The following is a 26,682-nucleotide window of genomic DNA, read 5'->3' as shown; positions in this document are numbered from 1 at the left end:
GACCCGGCCCTCCCCAGATCATGCTCTCTCTCTCTCTCTTTTTATCCCCCCCTCTCAAATAAATAAACTTTAAAAAAAAAACAAAAACCTCAATTCTAAGGTAACTATTTTATGCCTAGAGCCCTTTTGCTGCTAATTTTCTGATTCTAGTTTGAGTGTATGATTTCCAGATAAGTGGAGGACCATTCTCCTTCCTTTTCCATGGCAGGCGGAACAACACAATAGTTAATTACATGCATACTGGAAATAGACTATGCAGAGTTCATACTCTGGCTGTGTAACCATGAGCAAGGTACTTCATCTCTCTGTGCCACTATCTTCATCTACAGAATATAATTTAGTTTCCATAGTGTGCTGATGGGGATTTTATGAGTTAATATAAGTAAAGTGCTTACACGGAGCAAATGCTAAAAAATGTGCTGTGTTATTGTTATTTGTTTTAAAGACCATCTAGAGAATCTCTGTCAAACTTGAAGAGAAAATTTTTTGTTAGGGTATTTTTAATTTGGTGAGTTATCGTGGACTTTCTTCATCTCTCTCCATGTTTCACTATTTTTAAAAATTTTCTCTTTGATCATATTCCTCCTTAGCTGTTGACTTTCCTGGTGAGAATATCAATCTTTGGGGTCTATTTTTATGTGTAAGTTCAGTCACATTCCTTGTTTTCTTCTTCCCAAACCCCAGCATTTCTACTGTAGATTTTCTTCCTGTGTATAATAACTTGTAATATAATTTTTACATTGCTCACTTATCAAAAAGCAAGTAAGACCATACCATCTAGGAAATAAAAGCTTTTATGATAAGGAGCTATGCATGACTTGCTGCAGTAATAGTATGACTAACATTAATAACAAACATTCCAATTAGGTAATTCTATTTTAAAACCTAAGCTTGTGTGAAGAGTTATTATTTATGTTTATAAATAAGTAGAGATAACCCATTCATAAGTGCTGTGAAAAATAGCTCTAGCAATTTACCTCTGAGTAGTTATATTTTATAAGTGCTTGAATTTGGCCATGACATTGGAGAGTACTTCAAGTTCTGGAATGGAGATTTCAGTGTCATTGCCCACAACCACCTCTAACAGAAGACATTCAAAATAATTTGCCATTTTCTAAATACTTTTCATTTCCTATGTGATATATATTCATATAAATATTAAATAGGATAAAGTACTAATTATAAAGGGTTTTTTGTTTTTGTTTTTTTTTTTTGGTCCTAGCATCTTTCCAGGGCCAGAATTAAAGAAACATGTGTCTGACTAACAAAAATTGGGAGGATTCTAGCTGTTCAGGGTGGTCTGGGATGTGCTAGGACTCCTGCAGTGTTTTGGATGGATTGATTGCTTTCTACTCGTGGGCTGTGTTCCACCAGCTTGGAGTTAATTGCTCAACCCTCCATGTGCAACTGAAAATAGCTCAGGGTGGGTGGATAGGTGAGTGGTTATGAACACAGCAAGAGTCAAGAGGGCTCCCAGACCTTCCTTTTCTTGAGATAAAACATTTAAAGTTGGCAAGGTTTAAACAGGTGCTTACAGCACTTCTCCCAGATTTGAGCTCTCCATCAGGAGAAGTCAAGTGATTGAACAGAAAATAGAAAGACAGATTTGTGTCACATCTCACATCCCCCACTTATCAGCTCTGCGGACTTAAGCAAATTCCTTAACCTGAAAACCAGTTTCCTCAACTGAGTTCAATGCCAACCCCCTTGAGCACTGTGAAGGTTGGAGCTGAGGCATGGAGCCATTAATGCCTGTGCGAGTTTTCAAAGTAGGAAGAAAGAGAGGAAAGAAATTCCATCAGTGCCATGTACAATAGCTTTTGAAATCTCCACATGGACAGCTTTATCTTTATCTTGCTGGGTCAGATGTGAACATTAACCAAACAATAGCTAGCATCTTCTCCTTATTCTAGAAGTTCTCACAGATAGTTTCCAATGTATAATAGTCAAGAATCCTCAAGTGCTGTTTAGTGTAAATCTAATACCTGGAGAAAATTCATCAACCCCACCTCCAATAACTGCCACTGAACCAAGCTTCTATAAATCATATGTAACATATCATTAGGAGGCGATCATCCTCATCATGATTTCATTGCCACACTGATTAAGTCACTATTAACTCAATTTAATAAAGAGTGAACGTTAGAAATAAAGACTCAAAAGTTATTTTTATAAATGAGATACAGCAATATAAGTCAAACCAGCTGAGTCTTTGGCTAGACAAATCAATTTCAGCTCAAATAGAATTTTAAAGTCATGCTATTTATGATCTTTTATAATGAAAAATGTATAAAGTATGTAAAGAAGGGTCATGTTGTATTAAGAAATGGACCTCCAATAGATACATCTATAGATATGCCATGTTTTGGGAGGCTTATTCATTGATTTCACTTTTTTTTTTATTGGGCATATTTAGTGTGCCTAACTAGATACTGGTAGACTCATGTAGCCATTCATCTGGCAGGAGCTAGGTGAATGAGGCCGTGGCCTCCCTGTGTCCATGCTTTGATGAAACAAGTTTCCTCTCTGTGTGCCCAGCCTGGGTTCTAAACCAAATTTCTGAATGGAGTGGCATTATTCATAAAGTGGTTTTATGGAAAATGGTTTTCAGCTGTACAGCCCTTGTTTACAAAAACCTGTTTTAGAAAGGCAGACCTCACTCTCATATTTGTTTGTAAAGCAAGATGTTCTGTAGTTATGTTCTGGAGGGTATGGTTTGATCTCAGATAGAGTCAGGTTTGCATAAGTGTATGTCAGCTGTATTAATCTTCTACTGTACTATAAAAGAAGTTGTGAGAAAGAGGACTATTTTTAAAACTCTGTTGTTCCCAGGTGATTTAAGTTCTGATTTCTAGCCCAACTGTGTCACAACCTGAGGGGTCTGTTTACTCAGACATAAGACAACCTTGGCCCCGAGAGAGTTAAATCTAAGAAACAAATAACACAAAGAGACAGCTGGGAAGCTCAAGGGTGTCTGGGTTTGGGAATTAGTTGTCTGATTAAAATTAAATCTGTTAGAGGATTCATGAATTAAAATGATGTTTGTATTCAGCTTGTCTCAGAATGCAAAAGCGGCACAGAATTAGCAACTCAGCAAGATGCCTGCGTAGTTAAATGTTGGCAGAGGCCTGAAGATGATTCAGGTGGCCAAGATCCCACCTGGTTCTGGTTTTAATCTCAGACAAACCACCCCCAGCCTTCTTGAACCTCCATTTCTGAGCAGCCGAATGTGTAAAAGCAAACAGACTTTTGGTGGTTTTCCAGCTCTGAGGTAGCATCCCTTCCACACCTATTCTATTTGTTCTAAATCAGCACAGCGTCAACTGCCACCATGGTGATCTCTCGAAGGCGCTTGGACATGTGTCTCCTGAGGCACTAGGGGTTCAGTGGCAGGCTAAAATCTTTGTTACCCCTAGGACTTTGGGCCAAATTATATAATGGCTGCCATCTCTAAAACCAGGGATCAAATCCCAGCTCTGTCCCTTTCTAGCTATGTGACCTTGAGTATGTTACTTAAGCTCTGTAAGTCCCAGTTTATTCCTTGTAAATTACGGACAATAATAGGTCTCCCACAGCATTTTTGTCAGTATTAAAATGAGATAATACACAGTCAGGTTTAGAGCAAAGGCTCTCTGTAGAGTCGTGATTTTTATTAACAATCTCAGCAGAATGCTTAAAAAGTTTGACTTTAAGGTGCTAAAGACACGTGTGTGCCTCATTACTAACTAGTCTTTTGGCCTTGACCAGACCTTGGCCTTGACTAGACCTTCCAAACCATAGTTTTCTCACCTATAGAATGGGGATGAAACGACCCCTCTTTTGAAGGTGTTGTAAAGATTAGATGATCTAATTGACTTCCCGACTGTCCAGTGCTCACTGAGCAAACTTTGTGAGTAACAAGACCTGCTTTAATTAGTGTTGTGTATCATTTGAATACACCATTTGTATATCATTTGAAATGGATGTACCCATTTACTAGGGCTACCATAACAAAATGCTACTGACTGGATGGCTTGAACAACAAATTTATTTTCTCACTGTGCTAGAGGCTGGAAGTCAAAAATCAAGATGCCTGCAAAGTTGGTTTCTCTTGATGTCTCTCCCATTGGCTTGCGGATGGCTGCTTTCTTGCTGTGCTTACACACAGTCTTTCCTCTGTGTGTGTGTGTTCTTGGTGGCTCTCTCTCTTCTTATAAAGACACCGGTTGTATTGGATCAGGGTCCCTATGCCCTCATTTAATGTTAAGTACTGCCTTAAAAGCCATATCTCTACATACAGCTATATTGGAGGTTAAGCCTTCAACATACAAATTTTAAGGGGACACAATTCTACCCATAATGGAGCCAAAGTCAGGATGCAAGAGATTAAGGAGAAAACAGGAGGTAGAAAAATGGACCCAGTGGGCCTAGACCACTTTTCTGAGACATTTGACAGTGCAGAAAAGGAGAGGAGAAAAAACGATTATTTTTATCATTGTTACTTCCACTGGTGTTGAGAGAAAATGTGATAAAGTAGAAAGAACATAACGTTTGACATCGTGGACTTGGGCATAAACCCTGTCTCTTTCTTTCTCCTATGTGACATCTGGTCACTCATTTCTTCACCTCTATAAGACTGAGTATCTATCATATGTGTAAAAGCATGGACAATTATACTTCATTATGAGGTTATTGTGAGGACTTGAATTATAGCAATAGAGCAGCTAGCCCATCTCTGAGCATAAAACAAAAGGCTCAATAAACGTTAAGCACTGTATTAAAACCCTCCCAAATGCATGTTCTTAATGTGCACTCGTGGAGAGCACAGCATGAGTCTGCACAGGACTGTGAGGAGGCTGGAAGGCTCCGCAGATTTCACAATCCTATGCAGACTCGTGCTGTGCTCTTCAGAGTTCGCCTCCAGGAATCAGTCTTGATTGGGTGAGGTGGTGTGGCTTTTTAACTTATGCTGGTGATTGCTGATGATTTCGGGTATGTTTTTAGAGCCTGTCAACCTCCTAGAAATAGAAACAGCCCTTTGGCAGGTAGGAGTCATTAAGAAGTAAGGCACCAGTCAGCTGGGAAAACAAGAGTCCTCGGGCAGATGCTTCAAGTGTGATGCTTTGAAAACTGCACTTGATGCTCATCCTATCACAAACTTAATTCAATTACACTGACCCTCCAGCTTTGGGTCTTTTGTCTCCATCTCTGCATTAGCAAGTCTGTGACAGCCAGATGATGTGGTTCAGATCTGTGTGTGGTTACAGAGGCTGAGGAGTGGATGCACTGTTTTGTTTCTTTCCAGTGGAAGGTCAGCGGGTCTAGAGAAGGTTATGCTATGATCGAACAACTACTCTGAAAAATGGATTCAAATTCCCCCTGCTTTTGCCTATACTGTGTTTCTCAGAGCAATGCGTGGTGAACACAATAATTCCAAAGAAGAGATTTAAGGTCTACTAATGGTCCACAAACCTCAGTTTGAGAAATGATTTTTTTGGAGGGCCCTAAGGTTCAAAAGGGGTCTCAGGGAATGGAAACTTCAGTAGCAGCAACATTTTTTAACCGATTCATTGATTCACCATATAATTCTTGAGTGACTATGGGGCACCTCACTCTGTTAGGTCCAGAGGATATACAGACCTGTAAGGCTTTGCCTCTGTCTTCAAGGAACTCACAATGGAAAAGACAGACATGAACAGGTCATACTGTTATGTTTTCCATGCTGCATGAGAAATAGGTAGGGGGTAAGAAGTCTGCCTAGGGAGCTACCAGTTCTGCATGGTGGAGCAATCTGGAAAGGCTTGGGAGGAGGCAGTAATATTTGAGTTAGGTCACTATTTGTATAAATTATATTGTAAATGACTCAATAAAAAAGGCTATGTGAAGATATTTTTCAAGACAGCAGAGTCTTCCTATTATCTATTTATATTAGGTCTGCTTCACAGCTTTTACTCCTACATTACATTACTTTATTTATTATTTATTTATTTATTTATTTATTTATTTATTTATTTATTTATTTATTTATTTATTCTGCAACTACAATAACAGCAACACAGTCTAATTCATTGGATCAACAGCAATCTTAGGTCTTAGGGAGCACCTCCTTGCTAAGTTCTGGACCTATTGCGTAGAATCAACCCATTCCACTCAAATGTTCCAGCGAATGAAGGAGAAAATTGAAGGAGCCCCATTTGGGCTTTTGTGATTTTCCCCATAAAGCCCAACCTGAGGTCAATTTGTTAATGCTTAGCTGCCATTTCCCCAACTACCTTCAGGCCTTTGCACATCCCTCACTTACTTTCTCATCAATTTTATGCTTGTCAGCTCGAGTTTATTCTTGGGCTTCCCATCTTTTCATGTCCCTTTTATTATTCTTATCCATCCATCACTATCCTACAGCTTTTCCATCTTACTGTTCCAAAATAATCTATTATAATATGAAAAGTACAAATGTCTGCCTTTACCCCCTCTTTCTCATTTTGACAAACACATCCAAGTATCTGTTTCATCACAGTAATTAGTCTTTTGTAAACTTGAGGGAAGTCATTAGGACATCCCAAGATTAGAGTCCTGCTGAAACTTTTTCCCTGCTACGTGACAGCTCTGCCCCATCACTTCACTTAGTGAGACAGGGCAGGAATTAAGTACAAGTGTTGGCGAGAGGCAGCATTAAATATCAAAATGATGGGACTTTTGGCAACAGTGACATTTCCAACTGACACATGAGGCATGGAATTGGAACACTAGGGCCCTGGGTGCAGAGCTAATGAAAAGCAGCTCTTCTCCTGAGCCTCACTTAGTCTGAGTTGGAAATCTTTAGCTAACAGGAAGGAATATAATGGAGTCTGCTAGCAAGTCATGGTGTCAGGGTTGGGCCTAGAATCTTCTGTTCCTGGTGAGTTCTTTAGTTGAGGTGTGGATTGGATTATGGCAAGAAGAATTTCTTAGACCCCCATTGGGCCCACTGCAAAGAAGCTAAATTTAATCAAGGATGCTATACTTTACAACCTGAGCACCCAGACCCTAAAATATTCCAACACCTCCCAACTAGTGTTCTACATAACCCTAGGGCAAATATGTAGAGGTTACCAGATGTGACTTGTGGTAAAAAAGATTCTATGGAAAAATACCCTTTGGGGTCAATTGGGTTAAGCAGAGTTAAACAGAATTGTTTATTGCAGGTCCTCAGGAAAATTAATTTCCACTGTTTTGGTCTAAAACTATGTTAACATTTACAGCATTTCCAAAATTTATATGGACATGAAATTGTTTTTACATAGAGCATCTTTGAGAAATTATAGTGTAAATATAACTCAGGAAGCAAAGTTCAATATTTTAGAATTTATCTCTAGCTCTAGACTCCCTTGACTGCAGAATATGGTCTGGCCAGAAGTTCCCATTGGTCCAGTCCATCCAGTGTGCACCCATGAAAACTGGGTTTATGTTGGCCAACTCAGGAGCTGGTTACTTTATTCATGTCAGCACCTGACCTGACTATTTGTAGCCCCAGGCCAAATATTTGATTTCAGTGGAATTCTCAGAGAGTATTGCAGAGTCCCACTTCATAGCTGTGTGATACCTAGGGTGGAATTGATTGTCATTGAAATGAAGTTCCATTTTATAACCAGTATTTGTTATATAACACAAATTCCAGGTTTTAAAGTTTTTTTGTGACTTTGTACACTTGTCAAACTGTAGTATAAAAATTCTAGTCATGTAATATGTAATAACTAGAGTTTGCAGGGAAAAAAGATTATGTGGTATTGTCTTAGCTTCATTCTGTAAATTATGGGAAACGTAAAGACTACTATTAGCCATATGAGAATCCTTCCTATGGAAAAATCACAGACATCCAGTAAATGTTTCATTGTTTTCCTGTGTTGTTGTGTATAAATATTGGTGAGCCATGACTGTTCTTCAGACTCTTTTTGGTTCTCCCCACAGACAGCGTAGAAGATGAACTGGAGATGGCCACCGTCCGGCATCGGCCTGAGGCTCTGGAGCTTCTGGAAGCCCAGAGCAAATTTACCAAGAAGGAGCTTCAGATTCTTTACAGAGGATTTAAGAATGTAAGAACTTTCTTTTTGACTTTACCTTCACACTGTTTTCAGCAAATATATGGTTCTGTGAGAGCCCTATCATATGCACATTTTGTATGTATCTTTCTTAGATGTGAATACTGTCAATATCCATTTGGACTTCAAGTCATTTGGGCACAAGAATGCTCATACACTGTGGGTGGACATTCCTACTCAATTCAATTCTAAGTCGTTTTGTTGGGGTTGTTTTTTTTTTTTTTTTGGCTATAATTACACCATTTCAATAAGCTTATATTTTCTCTACATTATTGAACTATAGTCTCATGTTTGACTTGAAACTTGACTATAGATTAAGGCCCACCAAGCAACATCATTTCTAGCACCTGAGTAGAGTCACTGTAAATTTCTAAAAGACCATGCTACCAATGACTCTAGACCACAGGTATCTGTAGGCAGTCTTTGCATCTAGTTCTTTGTTATCCAGGTGCACCCCTGATTCTCCTTCCTGAGTGAATCTTCTTCAAAAGCAGTGATAGTTCGTATATACCAGAGGGTGAGGGTGAGACACAATCAGTGGCCTGGACAATTGATCAGGGTATGCTCTTGTTGAATAATTGGTATGTGTTCAGTATTAATATAGATGCTATAGGTTATTCAAAAGTCAGAAAAGATATTCTTCTGTTCTCAAGCTCATCGTCTATAGGGAGAGAAGTCATATCATGAGTTTATGAATCTATTTATTTATGAAAGCATTTCATGTTCAAAAGTATCAAATAGTTGTATATCAAGTGGCATACATAGGCCAACATGTATTATGTTCTTACATTACATAAACCATAGCTACAGGTACCATTTAAGATACAAATTAAATAGCATCGATACCTCCTCAAATCTTCCCCCTAACAGAACCATTGCATGGTCTCTAGACTCTATCGTATCCAAAGAGTTCTGCTAATTCCAGCCTCTTCGAATCTGACCACCTCAATTGCTACCTCTGTCCAACCTCATGCAGACCAGATGAGAAACTCTACCTCTTCTATGGTATCTATCCAAAAATTTACTCAGGGAATTTGTAACATTAGTTGACTTTTCAGGATATTTTTATAGGGTGCCATCATGCATATTGCACAAATACTTCCACCATGTCTCTGACTCCATGGGGTCTCTCACTACCCTATTTCTGCTCTTCACCACTCTCCTTGCCTGGGCATTTAAAAAAATTTATATTTATTCTTTAAAATGTTTTAAAATTTATTTCTGAGAGACAGAAAGAGAGACAGCATGAGCAGGGGAGGGTCAGAGAGAGAGGAAGGCACAGAATCTAAAACAAGCTCCAGACTCTGAGCTAGCTGTCAGCACAGAGCCCGACACAGGGCTTGAACCCACGAACTGCGAGATCATGACCTGAGCCAAAGTCGGACATTCAACCGACTGAGCCACCCAGGTGCCCCCATTCTATTTTTAAAATTATTTTTATTTTTGAGAGAGAGACAGAGAGAGATAGAGACAGAGTGAGAGTGGGGGAGGGACAGAAATGAAGGAAGACACAGATCCTAAACAAGCTCCAGGCTCTCAGCTGTCAGCACAGAGCTCCATGCGGGGCTCGAACTCATGAACCGTGAGATCATGACCTGAGCCGAAGTTTGGACGGTTAACCAAGTAAGCCACCCAGACGCCCCTCCTTGCCTGGGCATTCTAAATTTCTCTCTGCCCATTGCTAATCTGAAACTTGGTTCTCTGATAATACCCAGGCCTTTGTGAGGGTAGACTGAGTGGGAAGGGGAGTGGGCAAGGGATGTAATGGAAGTAGGTGCTTGCTCCACACAGACAGGACCTTCATTAAAAGGAATCTTGATGTGCAGTCTCTCAAGATGACACATGTAAATCAACATGCATAAAGAGAAAGGGGCTTTGAAAATGAGGCTAGAGAATTATTAGCTACATCTATCTGCACAGTTTGCAGAGAGAGCAAACACAAAAAGCAGCTGCAAAGACTTGCAAAGGGTTGTCAAATAAAGGAAAACTTAATCCAACCTCTCAGAAGCCCTGCTACGTTATCACTCCACTGCTGTGACTGTCGGTCTCTCCATTTGGGGGCAGGCTGCCTTTCATCCCATTTGTCGCAAATTGAAGTCATGATAACTGTCATCCTTAACCTCCAGAGGCAGCATCTCTGTGCGTTGGTCTTCTCCAAGTTGCACTTCACAGAAATTGCCCAGGCTCTAATGTCTACATTCTTCTGTTTTTGTTTTTTTATTTTATTTTTATTGCTCTCTTTTGTTTTTGTCTTTGCCTACTTCTCTTTTCTTCCTTTTCTCTTCTCTTCCTTCTTTTCCAAACACCTTTTCTTTCCCCATTCCCTACACTTCTGATCCCTGCTCTATTTCTTCTTCCTGTGTTTACTCCCTCCTACCTCCTTTGTCTCTTCTCCGTGTCAATCCTTGTCTCCTTTATTTCACTTCTCCTCTTTCCTTCCTCCTTCCCTATTTTTCTCCTCTCTCTTTATTAATTTATCTGCCCCTCCCTATTTAGTCCATGAGAAATTTCCATCAGACGTGAATGTGCCCAAAGATTATTCACATACTCCTTTATAACAAAGGACTCCACGGTTTGCTCAGAAAATATTAATTGACGTCTCTGATAAATCAAACACAGTTGTTCTTTACATTTTTGGTTATTTTGTCTTAGTCAAATGTACAACTCTAATAAATATACCCTGGAATATATCAAGAGAGGCATGAAAGCAAGGAAATGGCAGTCACGTTTTACAGGATGGCAGCAATCTGAACTAGCTTAGCATCAGAGAAAGCAAACCAGCTACTCTTGGTTTCATGAACACCAATTATCTCAAGCTCTTAAAATTAAAAATTCATTTCCATGGAAAAAATTGGGTTATTTATTTTAATGAAACTTTTTAATCTCCCTATATTTTTATTAAAAGTATAAACTAGTCACCAACATCTTAAAACAGTCACATTCACATAAAACAGGTTCACCATGGCAAATCATCCCTTTAAGTAGATTGCCAGAGTCTCCCAATCTTCTTCCAGTACCACATCTCTGATAGTATGTCCTCATTTCCAACACAGACTGTTCATAAAAATGGGGAATGGGAGACTGGAAAGATAGTAAGAGAAAATTTCTCAGCCTGTCACTCTGTCATACCCACAGAATCACCCCCACATTCTTATTTCACTTATCACCTGCTGAACTGAGTGAGTCTCCAAAAGTAAACAGCTGATAGAAATGGGGAATGTTTCTCAGCCTTTAGCATGCAATCAGCTGAAAGCTTGCTGAAACACAGATTGCTGGGTTCCAGCCTCAAAGAGTATGATTTAGTAGGTCTGAGATTGGGGTGAAGAATTTGTATTTTTCATAATTTCCCAGGTGATGCAAATGCTGCTGGTTCGGGGGCCACATTTTAAGAATCACTGTGAAGCTATCATAGGCTTTGGGGTCACTCAGACTCAGGTGCACATCTTACTTGTTTAGGCAGCTCCATCTGAATCAGTGACCTGTGTCCCTTATCTCTACAAATTTGGATAACAATATGTACATTGCCTGAGTTTTGTTTCGTTTTGGCTTGCTTTTGTATTTGTTTTTGAGAAATTCAGATAATAAAAATGAAGTCCAATAAAAAGGAGTTATTATAGTATGTCTCCAAATAGTCAACTTCAGTTTGTGTTCCATCAAAGTGGGGCAGTCGTGATTGGCCTACATACTCCCCCACCGTGTTTTGGGGTTTTGATCTACCTAATTATGTAGTAGAAAGGATACTGAAAGATACAAGGTATTCTCTACATATCAGCAGTCTCAAACTTAACTGAATGTTGAAATCATGCCAGGACCTTTAAAAATTACGAATAGTTTGGTACCATGCTTGGTGATTCGGATATAATTGCTCTGGGAAAAAGCTTGAGCATCAGGATTTATAAAGCTCTCCAAGTAATTGTAGTGCAGCCAAGATTCAGAAACAAGGAACTAGGTGCATAAGATCCTAGTCATGAGGTGCTTCTGTGATGTGACTTAATTGTGACGAGTCCTATAATGTCAAATAACAATGGTTAGACTAGCTACATTGGAATCTTATGATGTCCTTGATGGGTTTCCACCTCATGATGGGATGTATGTGCAGGTAGGTAACAGGTCTTGCCTCTGATTATTCTGATTCCACTAAATCTGAGGAGATGCTCAATAATTTTTTTTTCTAAACTTGTTAATTAAAAAAAATCCCATTTACCATATCGCTAACAGAAAGTCGTATTATCGTTATCGTATTTGATAACCACTGACCCACAGTCATACTAGTATCTAAATACACGATTCATGAACTTGATTTGCTGTTCTCTTTCAATGTCAAGCACAACTTCTGTTCAGTTTTAGGTGATCATGAATGGTCTTCTGGGACATTAAGTTTTGATATGGTTATGCCTCTTTGACATTTACTTTCACTAATTAATAATTTACAGCATATTCTTCCTATTGTTTAAGGCACAGGATGAGAGTTACAAGAAGTTAGACCTGCTGCTTTGAACACCTGGGTCTTTCCTGTCCCAAATCCTTTCCTCTTTTTTCACTACTTTGAATTGTAATAGATCAATGCATCCATTAGATTCAAATATATCTTTCAGGTATCACTTTAATGCTTGTTAATGTATTTTTCTCCCTAAAAAATGCTTCTTTCCTTTCAACCTAAAAATGAAGGATGTTTGTATTAGTTTTATATTGTGTGTAACAAATTACCACATATATTGGCTTAAAAAAACATGCATTAATCATCTCACAGTTTTGAGGGTGAGGAGTCCAGAAGCAACTTAACTGGGTCCTATGTTTAGGATCTCACAAAGCTGCAATCAAGGTGTTGATTAGGTGACACTTGTTTCTGGATCCTCGGATCCTCTTCCCAGCACACATGTTGTTGGCCAAATTCATTTCCCTGTGATTACGTTTCTGGAAACCCCACTCTCTTGCTGGATGTCATTCTGAAGCCACACTCCAGTCATGTCCTGGAGGCTGCCTGTGATCCCTTGCTGATGGCCCCTTCTTGTAGACTCATAACATGGCAACTCACTTCTTCAAAGCCAGCAAGAGAATCTCTCTAGTCTGCTAAAGCAGATACTGTTACATGATATAACAGTCATGGCCAGGACATCTCATTCTACCACTTTTGTATGTGCCAGCCCTCAAGACAAGAAGATGAAGAAGAATGTGACTTACTAGGAGTCACCACAGACTATGTCTCTCACAGCAGTGTTCCTGAGGAGACAGCAACCCCAGCAGCCAGCAGCTGAAGCCGCTGATTAAATCTGAAGTCACATATCAATCATGGTTAATCCCATCCTCAGTGTTGTACCTAAAATCCAGACATCTCCTTGGGTGCTTTGCCAATAGTGGCACCAAACTTTTTCTTGATCTCCGCAAGAGGTTTGATGATGTGGCCAAAGGAACCAGCAGTAGATAGAAGTTTTTTGATGGGTTTTTTCCCTACACCACTTGAAGACTTTGAGAACTCATTGCAACTTTAAAAATAGATAAAGAGAACTGATGTTGAAATTATAGGGGTCTACATTTGTTACAAAGTACTTTTATATAAAAGCACTAAATCCCACTTAGGGTGGAAAGGGAGACAGGACGAGTTAGCACATGCTTGAAAAAGAGCGGGATATGGTGTTTAGGATAGAGAAATAAGCTGCTAATTGCATAAGGCAATTGCTCTTTTGTCATGAGCCCTTGGAGGTATTCTTGAGGCTTTCACAGACTGATTGTGTAACCCTCAGTAAATCACTTCATCCCTGGCAGCTTCTGTCTCCCTGTCAGCAAATTAAGGATTAAGATCTTCTCTTCCAATCACGAAGGGGGGTGGGTAATAATTGGTTTTGTTCTGCTCTTGAAAGACGCAGATAAAAGATCTTCCTTAAGTGCAAAGAATTACTCATGTAGTGTAGAATCAAGTTATAAGAACAGAGTTAAAATTTTATTTTTCTATGTCTTAGCAGAATTTTCTGTCAGACTTCCAGGAAGCAGGGCTTTCTGAGAAGTTTGTTTACAGGTCTTAGCATATAAAACATGGCTGCCCTTCTGACTTCCAAAGACTGGCATGGTACAAGTGCTTTACTGGATTCAAACTCTTTTGCAGGTAGTTTAGCTTCTCTCAACATCAAATTCTCCTTCGAGGATTCATGCTATTAATACCCATGCAAATGAGAAGATGATGAAAATATTTTGCATAATTTCTTTCATTGAGAGTGTGCTCAATAGATATTGGAGCCCTTCAGCTCTTTCCTACTTATTCCACAAAGTACAAAAGTAACTAAAATCACAATGAATATACTGAGATGTTATCTTGAAGTATATTACCTTATACAAGAGCTTATATTAAATATATTCTGTGGCATTTGGATACTTCTTGCTTTATTTTTGTTTGTTTGTTTGTTTTTTATTTCACTTTAAACTGATGGTCATTCTAAACTTTTGAAACCATGTAAATTGAAATGTGTGAGTGTCTACATATTCCACCTTGTTGGAGATAAGTATGCTTAACTTTCTTATTTATTCCTGTATGTATTTTTATGTGCATGCATTTCATGTTTGCATAAGGATTCTTTTGACACAAATAGGTTTGGCAATACACATATCCTACTGATCGATTATTTTTACTTAACAATGAGCACTGCAAATACTTATTTTTTAGCACCATTTTATCCATGTTGGCCAGGAGGTCCCTGTTCAGGGACACTTTCAGGCTGACCTGGTAGATGGTGTAGTGGGTCAGCACACCGGTTCTCAGCCTCATCTGTGTTTGCTTGGGAATTTCCATAGGGGAGGCAGCAGTTTCTGCACTGCCCTTCTACCCTATCCCTGTCCAAAGAGGGATTTATCATTTTAATGGCTGTACCAAGCCTTCACCACACCAGTACCTACAACTGCACCTCTCCCCACCCCACCCCAAAAAAAGAAGAGAGAGAAATAAAAGTGGACAAAGGACCTTATTTCTGTTTAACCTGTAAGTTTCCTAAAAACCATGTCCTGAGCCTGATTCATCTTAGTATGCACTCTACTCCTAATTCCAAGAATCTGGCCTGTTGTATCATTCAGTATCTGACTTTAATATGAAAGTACTAGAACCTGATAACAGATAAAAGTCTGCTTGGATCATCCATATAATGCCTAACTTTTAAAATAGCTTTTACAGGGGCGCCTGGGTGGCTTAGTCGGTTAAGCGTCTGACTTTTGCTTAGGTCATGATCTCGCAGTTCGTGGGTTCGAGCCCCGCGTCGGGCTCTGTGCTGACTGCCAGCTCAGAGCCTGGAGCCTGTTTCAGTCTGTGACTCCCTCTCTCCCTGACCCTCCCCTGCTCACGCTGTCTCTTTCTCTCTCCTAGAAATAAATAAAAACATTAAAAAATTTAAAAAATAAAATAAAATAAAATAGCTTTTACATTGATTAAATGAATTATATATGCAGGAAATTTAACTCTTGTTTGTTGAGAAAACTTGTATTTTTTCAATAATTGTTACCTTTACCTATATCTAGAAACTCAGATGTCTTTCTGGATTCTTCCTTTAGACCCTGTAATTTAATTAATTTCCAAGTTCAGTCAATTTCCTAGTCTATCCCTTCCTTTTCCTATACACAGCCCATGTCTCTCTGTCATCTCTCACCTGCATTACCATAATGACCTCCCAGTCTCCTGGACTCCAGTCTTACCTTCCTCTGAACCGGTCTCCTCAGTGCCACTGAAGGCATCTTTCTAAAGCACAAATAAGGTCATGTTAATTCCTACTTAAAACCAATTAATGTCTGTCCATTACCAGTAGAAGATGGACTAATGAGTCTTATGCACTCATCCAACATATATTTGTTGTGTATCTCCTATAAGTCTAACCTGAGTTAGATTCTCTCTGTGCTATCGTGACCCAAAAACTCTGCTTACTTTTCCAGTCTTCTTTCTCACTATCTCTTACTCACTCTGCCCCAGCCATAAAGAACTGCCTGCAGTTTATGTGATTCCTGAAGCATCTTGACCTGCATTTTTCCGCCTGCTGGGAATTCTATTCTTCATGACTCCCTCACCTTTCATGATATAAACTCTTATACCTTCTTCACAGCTTGGCTTAGATATTATCTCAACATAAGTTTTTCCATAATTTACTCTGTGAGCGCTGAATATGAGCCCACCACTCTATTAGGTATTTCGGATACATTGACTAAAAAGATGGGTAATTTCTCTTGGAGCTTACATTCCAGTGGGAATTGGAGGGAGGTGGTGAAGGGGAGGAAGGAGACAATAAACAAACAATTAAGAAAATCCCTAGTGTGATCAGAACTATGAGGAAATATAGAAAGGCATAACAGAGAGCTTCTTTTGATGGGGTGGTTAAAGATTTCCCTGGAGAGATGGCGTTTAATTGAGTCTAGAATGTCAAGAAGGACACAGCCACATAAAGGGCATTCTAGGCAGAGAGATTAACCACAAATCCTGAGGCAGAAGTGAGGCAAGAGTGTGTGGAACCTAAAATATTCATTTATTTTGTTATTCTTAAAGATATTGAGAAACTACTGGTTTTAAATGGGTCAGATATAATACGTAATAACGATTTTTAAAAGATGAACTTGACAGGCTACTCTAAGGAGAATGGAGTGCAGGGAGCCAAAGTAAAACAGGGAGCCCCTTGAGAAAGAGGTTTCAGGAGAATAAGGAAATAAGTATTGCTTACATCAGGATGGTGACAAAATATGGCATGCGTGGGAGCTAAGCTGACTGGGCATTTTGATAGTTTGTATTAAAAAGGTGAGAGGAATTGAGGACTCAAATTTAACTCACAGGTTTGTGGTTCAAAAGCCTTATATGTGGGGAAACTTTATTTGACATCCTGTAGGGTAGATTTGGAGACCTTCCTGAAAGTGCCCGCTACCATTACACTGACATAGGATCCCTACCCTATTCTAGAGGGTCCCCGAGGCTGGATACTGTATTTTCTTTTCTTTTTTTAAATTTTTAAAATGTTTTTATTTACTTCTGAGAGAGAGAAAGAGAGCATGAACAAGGGAAGGTCAGAGAGAAAGAGGGAGACACAGAATCCAAAAGAGGCTCCAGGCTCTGAGCCAGCTGTCAGCACAGAGCCCGATGCAGGGCTCGAACCCAAGAACTGTGAAACCATGTCATGAGCCGAAGTCTGACGCTTAACCGAATGAGCCACCGAGGCACCCCATATTTTCTTTATCTCAATATCTTTCACTCTTCAGACTATCCCTTGTATATAACATATAATCAATAAATGTTTATGAATGAGTGACTTCAATCAGAAAGTGCAGAGATTCATCCTAGATAATTTTTAAAAATTTTTTAATGTTTTATTCTATATTTGAGAGAGAGAGACAGAGCACAAGCAGGGAAGGAGCAGACAGAAGGGACAGAATCTGAAGCAGGCTCCAGGCTGTCAGAATAGAGCCCAATGTAGGGCTTAAACTCACAAACTATGAGAGCATGACCTGAACCAAAGTCAGATGCTCAATCGACTGAGCCACCCCACCCGGGCGCACCATCTTAGATAAAATTTTTATCTTCTCTCATCTTCTTTATTTCCCTCCACATCTACTTAGTGAGATTGAGGAGGTATTGATTTGCTCTTGGGGAAAAAATCTAATGATAAGGAAAGTGAAAGAGCATGACTTCTCTTGTAAAAGAACTATAAAAATAGCTTGACACATTTACTGGGTTTATCAAGTGCTCCTCAAAAATGTTAAGGGCAATCTCAGGGCGCCTGGGTGGCTCAGTCGGTTAAGCATCCAACTTCTGCTCAGGTCATGATCTCATGGTTTGAGTTCGAGCCCTGCATCAGGCTCTGTGCTGACAGCTCAGAGCCTGGAACCTGCTTCAGATTCTGTGTCTCCCTCTCTCTCCGACCCTCCTCCACTCCCACTCTGTCTCTGTCTCTCTCAAATATAAATAAATATTTTTAAAAATTTTTTAATGTTAAGGGCGGTCTCGTATGGTAATGAAGAATTACTATTTCTAATACAAGTGTGANCAATGTTCATAGCAGCACTCTCAACAATAGCCAAAACATGGAAAGAGCCTAAGTGTCCATTAATGGATGAATGGATCAAGAAGATGTGGCTTATCTATACGATGCAATACTGTATGGCAATGAGAAAGAATGAAATCTGGCCATGTGTAGCAACATGGATAGAACTTGAGGGTGTTATGCTGAGTGAAATAAATCAGTCAGAGAAGGACAAATACCATATGTTTGCATGTATAGGAGCATTAGGAGGAACTTAACGGAGGACCACAGGGGAGAAGAAGGGGGGAAACAGTGGGGGAGGGGGAGAGAGGCAAACCATGAGAGACTCTTGAATGCTGAGAACAAACTGAGGGCTGATGGGGATGGGGGAGGGGAAGGGGGTGATGGGTATGGAGGAGAGCACTTGTGGGGATGAGCACTGGGTGTTATATGGAAACCAACTTGACAATAAACTATTTGTAAAAAAAAAAAAAGCATAGTTATAAAAACAAAACAACAACAACAAAAAAAACCAAACCAAAACAACAACAAAAAAACAAGTGTGTCCATAGCTTTCATCCAGTAGACGCTCATGTCTTATAATGTTATCAAATATACTATCAAATGAGTAATAGAACCCCTTAGCTCAAGAATCCCTCTCATCTTAGCAGCATATTTCAAAAATTAAAAGATATTAAGTGTCCATATATATTAGAGTAGGTTCACTACTATAACACACAGCCCATTATTTCAAGGGCTTAATCCAACAGAGGTTTGCTTCTCTCTTATTTCCCAATCTTAGATGGATCATTAAAAGTTGTGTTCAAGTTGAGGGCTCTGCTTCCCCTGGTCATTGAGTATACTCCTTCCATCTAGTGACTCCACAAATGGCTATGACCTCAGCACCCTCCACTTGGCCCACTATGTCTGGTCCTTGATCAAGAGAAATGACAGCAGAGAATACGTGGAACATGTTAGGCCTATCTTGGAGTGGCAGACATTTCTTCTTCTCATATTCCACAGGTCAAAATTCGGTTATATGTCTCTATCCATCTTCAAGAGAGGATAAAAAATATGTATTTAAGGAGAAAATAAAATAAAACGTCCTCCTAATTAGAGAATGGAAGGTGGAAACGTTATGTTAGAGGCTCCCAAGATCACCCCCAAGCTCAAATATTGCTAGGAGGACTCACAAGATTTGGTATATAGTCCTATTTAATGCTACATTTTTATAGCAAAAGGATACAAAACAAAATCAACAAAGGAAACAAGTACATGGGATAATACTTGGAGGAAACCAGATGTGAACTTTCAAGAGTGCTTTCCTAGTTGAGTCACACGGAATGTGTTCAATTTTCTTAGCGATCAGTAGTGACAACATAGGTGAAATGCTGTTTACCAGGGAAAGTCATTAGGCACTCAGTCTCCAAGGCTTTTATTGGGGCTGGTCATATAGGCACCCTCTGTCTAACATATACTGAAATTTTAGACCTCCGGAAGCAAAACAGATGTTGCAAACAATATTGTTTGCACACACAATTTAGATACAGTGAGCAATTCTTATCAGGGCAGAAACTGTCCCAAACTTGAATTTCCCAGATTCTAGCAGTTATAGACTGAATTATATTCCTCTAAAATGTATATGTTATACCCTAACCCCCAATGTGAGTGTATTTGGTGACAAGGACTTTAAATTCAAGTTACTTGAGGTCATAAGGATGAGGCACTAGTTTCATAGGACTGGAGTTCTTATAGGAAGGAGAAGAGGCACCAAGGATACAGATGACAGAGGAAAGGCCACAGCGAGAAGACGGTCGGCTGCAGACCAATGAAGAGAAGTCTCAGGAGAAGCCAGCTCTGAGCACCCTGATCTTGAACTGCCAGGCTCCAGACCTGTGAGAAAATGAATTCTTGTTGTTTAAACCACCTGTCTGTGGTATTTTGTGATCGTGTCCCTAGCAGCCTAGTAGACCAACCTTGTAAGTAGACCTGTTTTCTTCTTCTGTTTTTAAATATTTATTTACTTTTGAGACAGAGACAGAGACAGAGACAGAGACAGAGAGACAGAACACGAGCGGGAGAGGGGCAGAAAGAGAGGGAGACACAGAATATGAAGCAAGCTCCAGGCTCCGAACTGTCAGCACAGAGCCTGACGCAAGCCTCAAACCCATGAACAGTGAGATCATGACCTGAACTGACGTCAGACAGCTAACTGACTGAGCCACCCAGGTTTCCCGTAAGTAGACCTTTCTAAGTGCAACAGTCTCAGTCATGCAATGATAACTCGTTTCTATACAAAAGTGTACACATTTTGAAGTAAATGTGATAATGTAATTGGATTCCAGTTCTGGCTGATGTTGGGCAAGATACTTGGCCTCTCTGGGCTTCACTGATCTAATCTGCAAAATTGAAGAAATAGCATCTCACAGATGCTTTGCAAAGATCACGGGTGTGAAGCACAGAGCACAGAACCTGTCTTTTGATGGCACTCAAAATGTGGCTTTCATTGTTATTTTCCCTATCATCATTATCATCATTAATAACATTGTCACCATTCTGCTCCCGTGAATCGTGTTACTGTCTGGAAAGCTCTTTCTTAACATGTCTTTGCCCCACACTCCAACCTGAGGACAAATTCGGAAACAGTGCACTTCTGTTTTGGTTTGGTTTTACTCTGTCCTTTGAATTCTTGAGAAACTGATAAAGTATTTCTTGTAATAAGTTCCCTGCTGAGATTTTGTGAAAATCACAAAAGATAACACAATTTGTGATGTTTTGAACACAAAATGCAATGTAGAGTTGTAGATAATTTTTAAAAACAACTTCCATAAAAGCAACCCTTATATAAAGCAAAAATTCATAGAGGCATTTCTAAAATCTTTGGTATTTTTATCCATTTAAACTCAACAGTCCTATAAGTAAGATCAAATTTTATTTTTCTTTCAAGTCACAGGCAAGTTGGTACAGTGTGATGGGGCAGTTAGCTTCCATCAGAGCATTCAGAGACGTGGGTTTCTTCCCATACACTCCCTCACACTATCCCTTTGCCTGACTGCTGTCCCCATCTGCATTGGGTTAATTAGGTCACTTTCATGTCCATGTCCTGAGGGAAGGTGAAAGAGCCATAAACCAGGGGCAGGTGACTTGTCTCAATTTAGAGATGACACAGAAGTTATATGCACCACTTCCGCTTACATCCTCTGGACTCATTGATCACATGGACCACCCAGGGGAAGTTACACATGTGGTCTCTAGCTGGACAGCAGTGTGTATATATAGAAGGAGAAAGAAAATTGGGGGAACAGCTAGTACTCTGCCAAAGTCAATAAAACCTCCTTCCCCTGAATTTTTCTAGAGAATATCTTAAAGATTTCCGAAGTTCATTCAGCTAATCCTCCTAAGACAAATTGCTCAGTTAGAGAGCAGTGTCTCAGCTGATAGATACTTCAAACTCCCATGTCCCTTGAAGGATCAAGATTTGTAAAATAATAATAATAATAATAATAATAACAATAACAATAAATCATCTCTGTCTTCTGAATGCTTTGAGGTTTTCTACTTCCTCAGTACATACATCAGCATTGAATCCATAACAAAGTCAAAAGCAATTTCATCCAAGGAAGTTGCTGATACAGTTTGTTACGCAAGGAACCCAATCTTCCCAGCACAGATCCCAGGCAGTGGGAGGTGGTAAGCTTCTGTGTGCATCAACATTTAATGATGTTACTTTTTCTCACTCTTTTTGGAAGAACAAACTTGTTCACACAAATGTATCACTGGAAGTCTAGTAAATAATTTTCAAATTCAACATGTGCTCTTCAAAGAGCCTGCTGTGCAACTTTGGATGTTTGTGGCTAACAGTAAAAACAAATCTGGGGTACCATTCATCACTGCAATTGGCTGGCAGTGAACCTACCTCATCAAGTCAGATCGTTTTCTGTTTTTTATTTCTTTTACAATTCCCACTTAAATGTGTTCATTAATACAAGCCTAACTGGCAATTATTCTAGTGATCCTGGTGTGCATTCAAGTCGTCATTAAAATAAGTTACAAAAACTTTAGAAGTCTTTTCAATGCTATGTTTGAGTTGAATATGTTAGACTATTGAGTATGTTAGACTCTTAAATCTGTGTTGATTAATTTAATTGGAGGGAGATTTTTTTTCATTTTATTTATTAGAGAGAGAGAGAGAGAAAGAGAGAGAGAAAGCAAGTGGGGGAGAGACAGAGGAGGAAAGAATCTTTAGCAGGTCCACACTCAGTGCACAGTCAGACACTGAGCTAGATCCCACTACCCTGGGATCATGACCTGAGCTGAAACTTGGTCATGACTGGATGCTCATGACTGATCATGACCAGACACTCAACCTAATGAGCCACCCACTCATTCCTAATTGGAGGGAAATTCAAAGAAATGTGTCAAAGGAAATTAGCTAGGATCTGAAATGCTTTTTATCTATGCACATTCTAATGAATTATGCCTAATATGTGACATTTCAACTCCCACAGAATTTTAGGAGTTTGAGTCACAACTTGTCATCTCAAGCTCTTCCTAGTTGCTAATCCTTTCCACAAACATATGGAACATCTCTCATTTACTGAGTACTTACTGTACTCCAGATACTTTGCTAGTACTGGATATACATTACTGAGTAAAAGAGAATTGTCCTCAACTCATAAACACTGGAGTCTAGTGTAGGAAGTGAGAAATTAATAAGAAAGGAGGAAAAAAAAAAACAATGAAGTGCAAATTGTGGTACACTCAAGGGAAAATATAAGACTGGATTCTGTGAGAGACACTCATGTGGGCACAGAGGATCTAGAAGGTGTGATGGTTCATTTCTATTTGTTGACTGGATTAGGCTTTGGTGCCCAGTTGTTCAGACCAACACAAGTTTAGATGGTGCTGTGAAGGCATTTTGTAGATGTGACTAACGTCTACATTCAGTTGACTTTAGGTAAAGATTACCCTTCATAACCTGGTCTGCATCATCCAATCAGTTGAATGCCTTAAGGTGAAAACTGAGGTTTCCCAGAAAAGAAGGAATTCTGCTTCAATATTGTAACATAGGAATCACACCTGAATTTCTAGCTTGCCAGTTAGCCCTACAGATTTCAGATTTTCCACTGCCCACAATCCTGTGCCAATTTCTTAACGTCATTTGCTCATTCTGTCTCTCTGTCTTTCCCTCTCCGCCTCCCCACCTCCTCTGCCCCCCTCTCCTCTTCTCTCCTTTGCTGTCTCCATCTCTCTCTCCCTCCCTCCCCCCACCTCCTTCTCTCTCTCTCTCTCTCTCTCTCCTTCTCTTTCTCTTTTTTCCTCTCTTGCTTCTGTTTTTCCATAGAACCCTGACTGATACAGAAGGTTTTTCTTAGGTCAAGGATTTTTATGCCAGACCTAAACAGAGAACCACTCTTCATGAGCAAGGGAAAAGGTATCCCCAGTTGAAGAAAACAGCAAGTACAAAAGCCCTAATGCAAGAAAGAGTTTATAATATCAAGGGAAGTAGTGGACATATTTGTGGCTGGGGTTGAAGGAGAAGCATATGTAAGATGAGACCACCCAGGTGGACATGGACTTGGGCATGAAGCAGGTCACACAGAGCTAGATTGCGTTCTGTGTAGTAGGAAGCCATTGAGGGTTTACGTAGGGGAGTGATAGACCTATATTTTTTAAAAACTCTATTTGGCAGATAATGGGTTTGGTCATTGTTCTTCAACAATGAAGGAGAAAGTAGTAAGGAAGAAAGATATTACTGTAGCCTGGCTAATGTGTGATGGACTAAAACTTGTGGTGCCTGAGATGTAAAAATAAGGATAGAGAAATATCTGTATCTTTAGAGCTTTTTGATGAGCAGCAGAAACCCAGACTGACTGACAGGAGAAGAAAGAGAAGTGCTTGGAAAGATCTAGAGCATCTTAGACTTAACCATGAGCATGGCTGTGGGTACCCTATAAAGGGCCCCAGGGACTAAATCTCAGCCTCAGGGAATTTGTGGTGCCTAATTCTTCTTTTAGGACCTGCATGCCATTTTATGGTATCTCTGGTCTCCCTCTTGTTTCTTTGTCCTGGGTTCTTTTCCATTCTTTGGTGGGCACTGTGTGGGGGTCTAGACTCTGGGTCCTCCACCAGCTATCTTCCAGGCATTCTTGGATTCCAGAGCCTGCAGTCCTCAGCAAGACCCCCCACCTATTACCAAACACCTCAAATGAGGGTGTTTCTCTGGCTCTGCTTGTCTGAAAAAAAAAAAAAAGGAAAAAGGAAATATAAAGAATAAGGCAATGATGGTTCTATTTTCAAATACTTTCCAAACTAATTACAAAATAAACATTACTAATGGAATTACTGAAGTAAAAATGAGTCAAAAATTTGCCTGCAAAGCCCTAAGAAGCCCTTTAAAAGCAGTGTTTTTGAGCTTATTTGCCTCATTGTAAATGAGCACGATAAGAGGCTAGGAATTCAAGAAAAGAGTTAATATTTCAGCCAATCTGGTTAAGTAACGCCCATATAAATTATTTTGCATAAGTGACCAATTTATGTGGTACCAAATGTCATGTGAGAGGAATGTACAGAGATATATTAGAGTTCATAAATTATGGCAAACTTCAGGAGTGGAAACACAAAGCTGCAGAACTAGCAGGGGGCAGATAGGACCCTGAAAGATTTTTGAGAATCATCACTGAGCTATTAAAAAAGAAAAAATGCTTTCACATACATTGGATCATATCATTGTAAAGCCAAATCTAAAGAAATATTGACATTTTGTAGAAGAGGAATTAAGGGGTAGTACATTTATTTCTAAGACTGTCCTGGAATGACCAGCCATTTGGTGACTGTACCAGGACTCAGACATAGTTTTGGGGTTTTTTATCAGTTCTATTTTGCCATCGATACCTCTACTTACCATGCACAAAACTTTAAACACTATAATCTATAAATAATACAAGAATGCCTTTAAAACCACTGAGGAACAGCAAAGGAAGATTAGTTCATGGTCCTCTTAAGTTCCTTCCTTCTATTATTAAAGATTCTTGGGTAAAAAAGAGAAATGTTTAGGGCGAGCTAAAATATCACCTACCAAATGTTTCTGCTTAGTGGACTTTTTTCCCCCTTTTTTAAGCATCTAAATAAGCCAACAAGGAAACAAACAAAATCAATTTTGGCCAATGTGAACTTTAAACCACTGTAGGTAGTCCAATGTACAACCTAATTTCTATTTTCATTTCTAATATATCACCTATCAATCACCAAAATATTCTTCTGTAGGTCAAGAGAGTTACTGCAATTTGGCATCATATTTTGTCCTTAACTTTTCAGAAGCCAAGTATCCCCTCCCCTTTTTAAAAATTTGTGTATGTATGTATGTATGTATGTATGTATTACATTGACTTTGCATAAATGGGTCAATGACACTTTTCCTGTTATTTAAAAAAATTTTTCAGGTCCTCTGACCATAGTTCCTGTTTACATCACTATATCTATAGGCAGTTATCTGGTTATTTTGTCTAGCTTGCTTTGTAAATTATTGTAGCCCTTCTTGTCCCATAAAGAGATCATAAAAAATTATTTGTTAAAATGTCTAGAAAAAGGAAGAACAAAAAATATTTCACCCAGAAAATAAGTAGCATAATTTCTGCAGTTAAAATCCAAGTTGGATCTTCTTACCAGAAATGTAGTCCAATGCAGAGTTCTTGGGGGGGGGGGGGGGGGGGCGAAAAAGGAAAAAAGAAAGAAAGGAGAAAACAAAAACATTAAACATTATTTAAATAAGCAAATTATAGGAAAATATATGATTAAGTCACTTTGGGGTTTATTGCTAAAACTTGTGGTCTGTAATTATTTTAGGACTCATAGTCCCCTTGTTATCCATGGTGATTGGAAGTGAGGTGGGAAATATAATTTTCACGGAACTAATAGTAGATTAAACACATTTTAATGCACCATATGCAACTGAATATTTTATTGCTTGTCATCAACAGAATCAAGGCACCATGTAATCTGCACAATGAAGCAAATGCTAGTAATGCCTACTTAGTTTCTTCTGGAACTCCAAGTAAAACCCCGTATTAGTTCCCTAATGGAAGGCAAGCCTATTATTGAACACATTTTGTATTATCTATTATCATTAATAAATGCTACTGATTTGTTAGATAGATGACATCTATTGAAAACAGAATGGGAGCATGCAGTTAATTGGCAATTTTCCCTAACTAATTAGTGGTTTATGTGACTAGAATGTTATTCAGTTGATCATAGCACTTGCTGCTAGAGTTGAATAAACTTAAGAGAGCCTGTCTCCAGCAGTACCCTGCATTGCCCTCTTTCCGTCATCACTAGTACTGAAGATGCAAGGAGGATCCAAGGGTCAGTGCAAAAGGTGGGGGAATTGAGAGGCATCTAACCTTGTACTGCAGCCCTAGCTTCGGTACTTACTAGTCATTTTTGCTCTGAGAAACTTCTCTGAATCTCACCTTCCTTATTTGTAAATGGGAATAATATTACCTGCTCATAATATTGGTGAGAAGTCTAAATCATTTGCAAGTGGCCATGTTCATATGTAATAGATACTGATGCTGAGTTCTGAAGCCCTTCCATGAATACATCCAACAGAAACAAAAATTCTCCGTGCCCACATTCTTTGGGTATTGTGGTGA

The 26,682-nt window shown here is 39.3% G+C and overlaps 1 protein-coding gene across 2 annotated transcripts in view; it reads left to right on the top strand.

The window, feature by feature from the left end:
• KCNIP4 (potassium voltage-gated channel interacting protein 4) overlaps positions 1–26,682 on the top strand; it is a 1,146,137-nt gene that overhangs the window by 1,035,723 nt on the left and 83,732 nt on the right. For both annotated transcript variants that reach the window (XM_077750421.1, XM_077750422.1), the window contains one exon: positions 7,927–8,051. In XM_077750421.1, the coding sequence (XP_077606547.1) occupies positions 7,927–8,051 (125 nt within the window). The remainder of the gene's footprint in view (positions 1–7,926; positions 8,052–26,682) is intronic.

The sequence above is a fragment of the Crocuta crocuta genome, unplaced genomic scaffold, assembly GCF_008692635.1.
Source record: "Crocuta crocuta isolate KB4526 unplaced genomic scaffold, BGI_CrCroc_1.0 scaffold179, whole genome shotgun sequence".
In the NCBI taxonomy this organism is placed as follows: domain Eukaryota; kingdom Metazoa; phylum Chordata; class Mammalia; order Carnivora; family Hyaenidae; genus Crocuta; species Crocuta crocuta.
This window is presented reverse-complemented; position numbering and strand designations above follow the sequence as displayed.